The sequence below is a fragment of the Chlorella variabilis genome (assembly GCF_000147415.1).
Source record: "Chlorella variabilis unplaced genomic scaffold CHLNCscaffold_18, whole genome shotgun sequence".
In the NCBI taxonomy this organism is placed as follows: Eukaryota; Viridiplantae; Chlorophyta; class Trebouxiophyceae; order Chlorellales; family Chlorellaceae; genus Chlorella; species Chlorella variabilis.
The window spans coordinates 785,308-786,436 of NW_005435070.1; the positions used below are offsets into that span (position 1 = coordinate 785,308).

Genomic DNA, 1,129 nt, shown 5'->3' on the forward strand with positions numbered 1-1,129 from the left:
TGCGCGCGCCCGCCTGTACAGCCATGGTTGGCACGCTGTGGGTGAGGCTCCTCAACGTAGCAGCAGTAGCAGCGGGGATATGCCCCACCAGATTTAGAACGCCTGACCAGCCAGCGCACCTGCTTTGTTGCCCCGGGTTCCCCGCCGCCGCCAGCCGTGGCTTCAGCTGCCGCTGTGCGCATGGTAATAGTCGCCGCTGCTGTTTGGGCCATACGATGCGGTGAAGTGACCTCCGGCTGACCCCCATCCCCGCCAGCATCACGCTCAGGGGAGCCAGGCTCCTCAACTGGATCTGTCACCCCGGTTGCCGTGCGCTGCAAGGTGGATGTCGCGCCCATCTTGTTACCAAACTTGAACGCGGTGTTTGCCAAGCCTGCAGCAGGCAAGGAACTGATGAACTGATGAAGGGAGGCAGAGCAGGCAGGCAGCAGGCAGGCAAGGCAGGCAGAGCCTGCAGGACCAAGGCATGGAGAGACTGGCTGGCTGAGCGTGGCCACCAGGCGCACCTGGCGGGGCGTCGAGCTTGCAGCCCGTGACAGCATTCATCATCATCTCAACATGCTTCCCCCCCACGACTTCGGCAGCTGCACAAAACTCCAGAACTCGCAAAAGGAACTGCAAGTTCTCCGCCGTCGCCCCCTCCGCAATGTCGGCAACCATGCGTGGCGTCACCCGCCGCCCGCCGGCGGATGCCACTATCTCCACCAAGAGAGCCTTCAGCAGTGGGACCATGCCGGCAAGATTGTGCGTTCTAGCCCATCCATTGCTGTTGGAGTATGCAGACTGTAACAGCAGAACGCCCCGCAGGTCAGGATGCGCCTTGGTGACTCTGTCCCAGTTTTGCAGTAGAGCTGTAACATGCTTGTGTTGGGACTTGCTGGTGCCGCCTTTCAGGCGTTTGGCAGACACGCCGAGACTGCTGCCTTTGCCACCAGAGTTGGTCGCTTCGTCGCGGCCCATAGGCCCCGCTAGAATGGCATTTGGGCTACCCGGAGTCGATCACGACAAACGAGAGGGAAAATGGTGGAGGTTTGAGGGAGATGAAGCCTGAAATGCATGATGGGTGGGGGATGCATGACCCCCGCCAGGAGGGGACCGGTGATCGGGAGGCCTACCAGGTAGGCCTCCC

At 61.6% G+C, this 1,129-nt stretch overlaps 1 protein-coding gene across 1 annotated transcript; it reads right to left on the reverse strand.

The window, feature by feature from the left end:
• Positions 1-282: 282 nt before the first annotated feature.
• CHLNCDRAFT_137123 (expressed protein) lies at positions 283-732 on the reverse strand (the record flags this gene model as incomplete). Its single annotated transcript, XM_005845407.1, has 2 exons — positions 283-314; positions 507-732. The coding sequence occupies 2 exons, from the start codon at positions 730-732 to the stop codon at positions 283-285; spliced, it is 258 nt and encodes an 85-aa protein (XP_005845469.1).
• Positions 733-1,129: the final 397 nt, after the last annotated feature.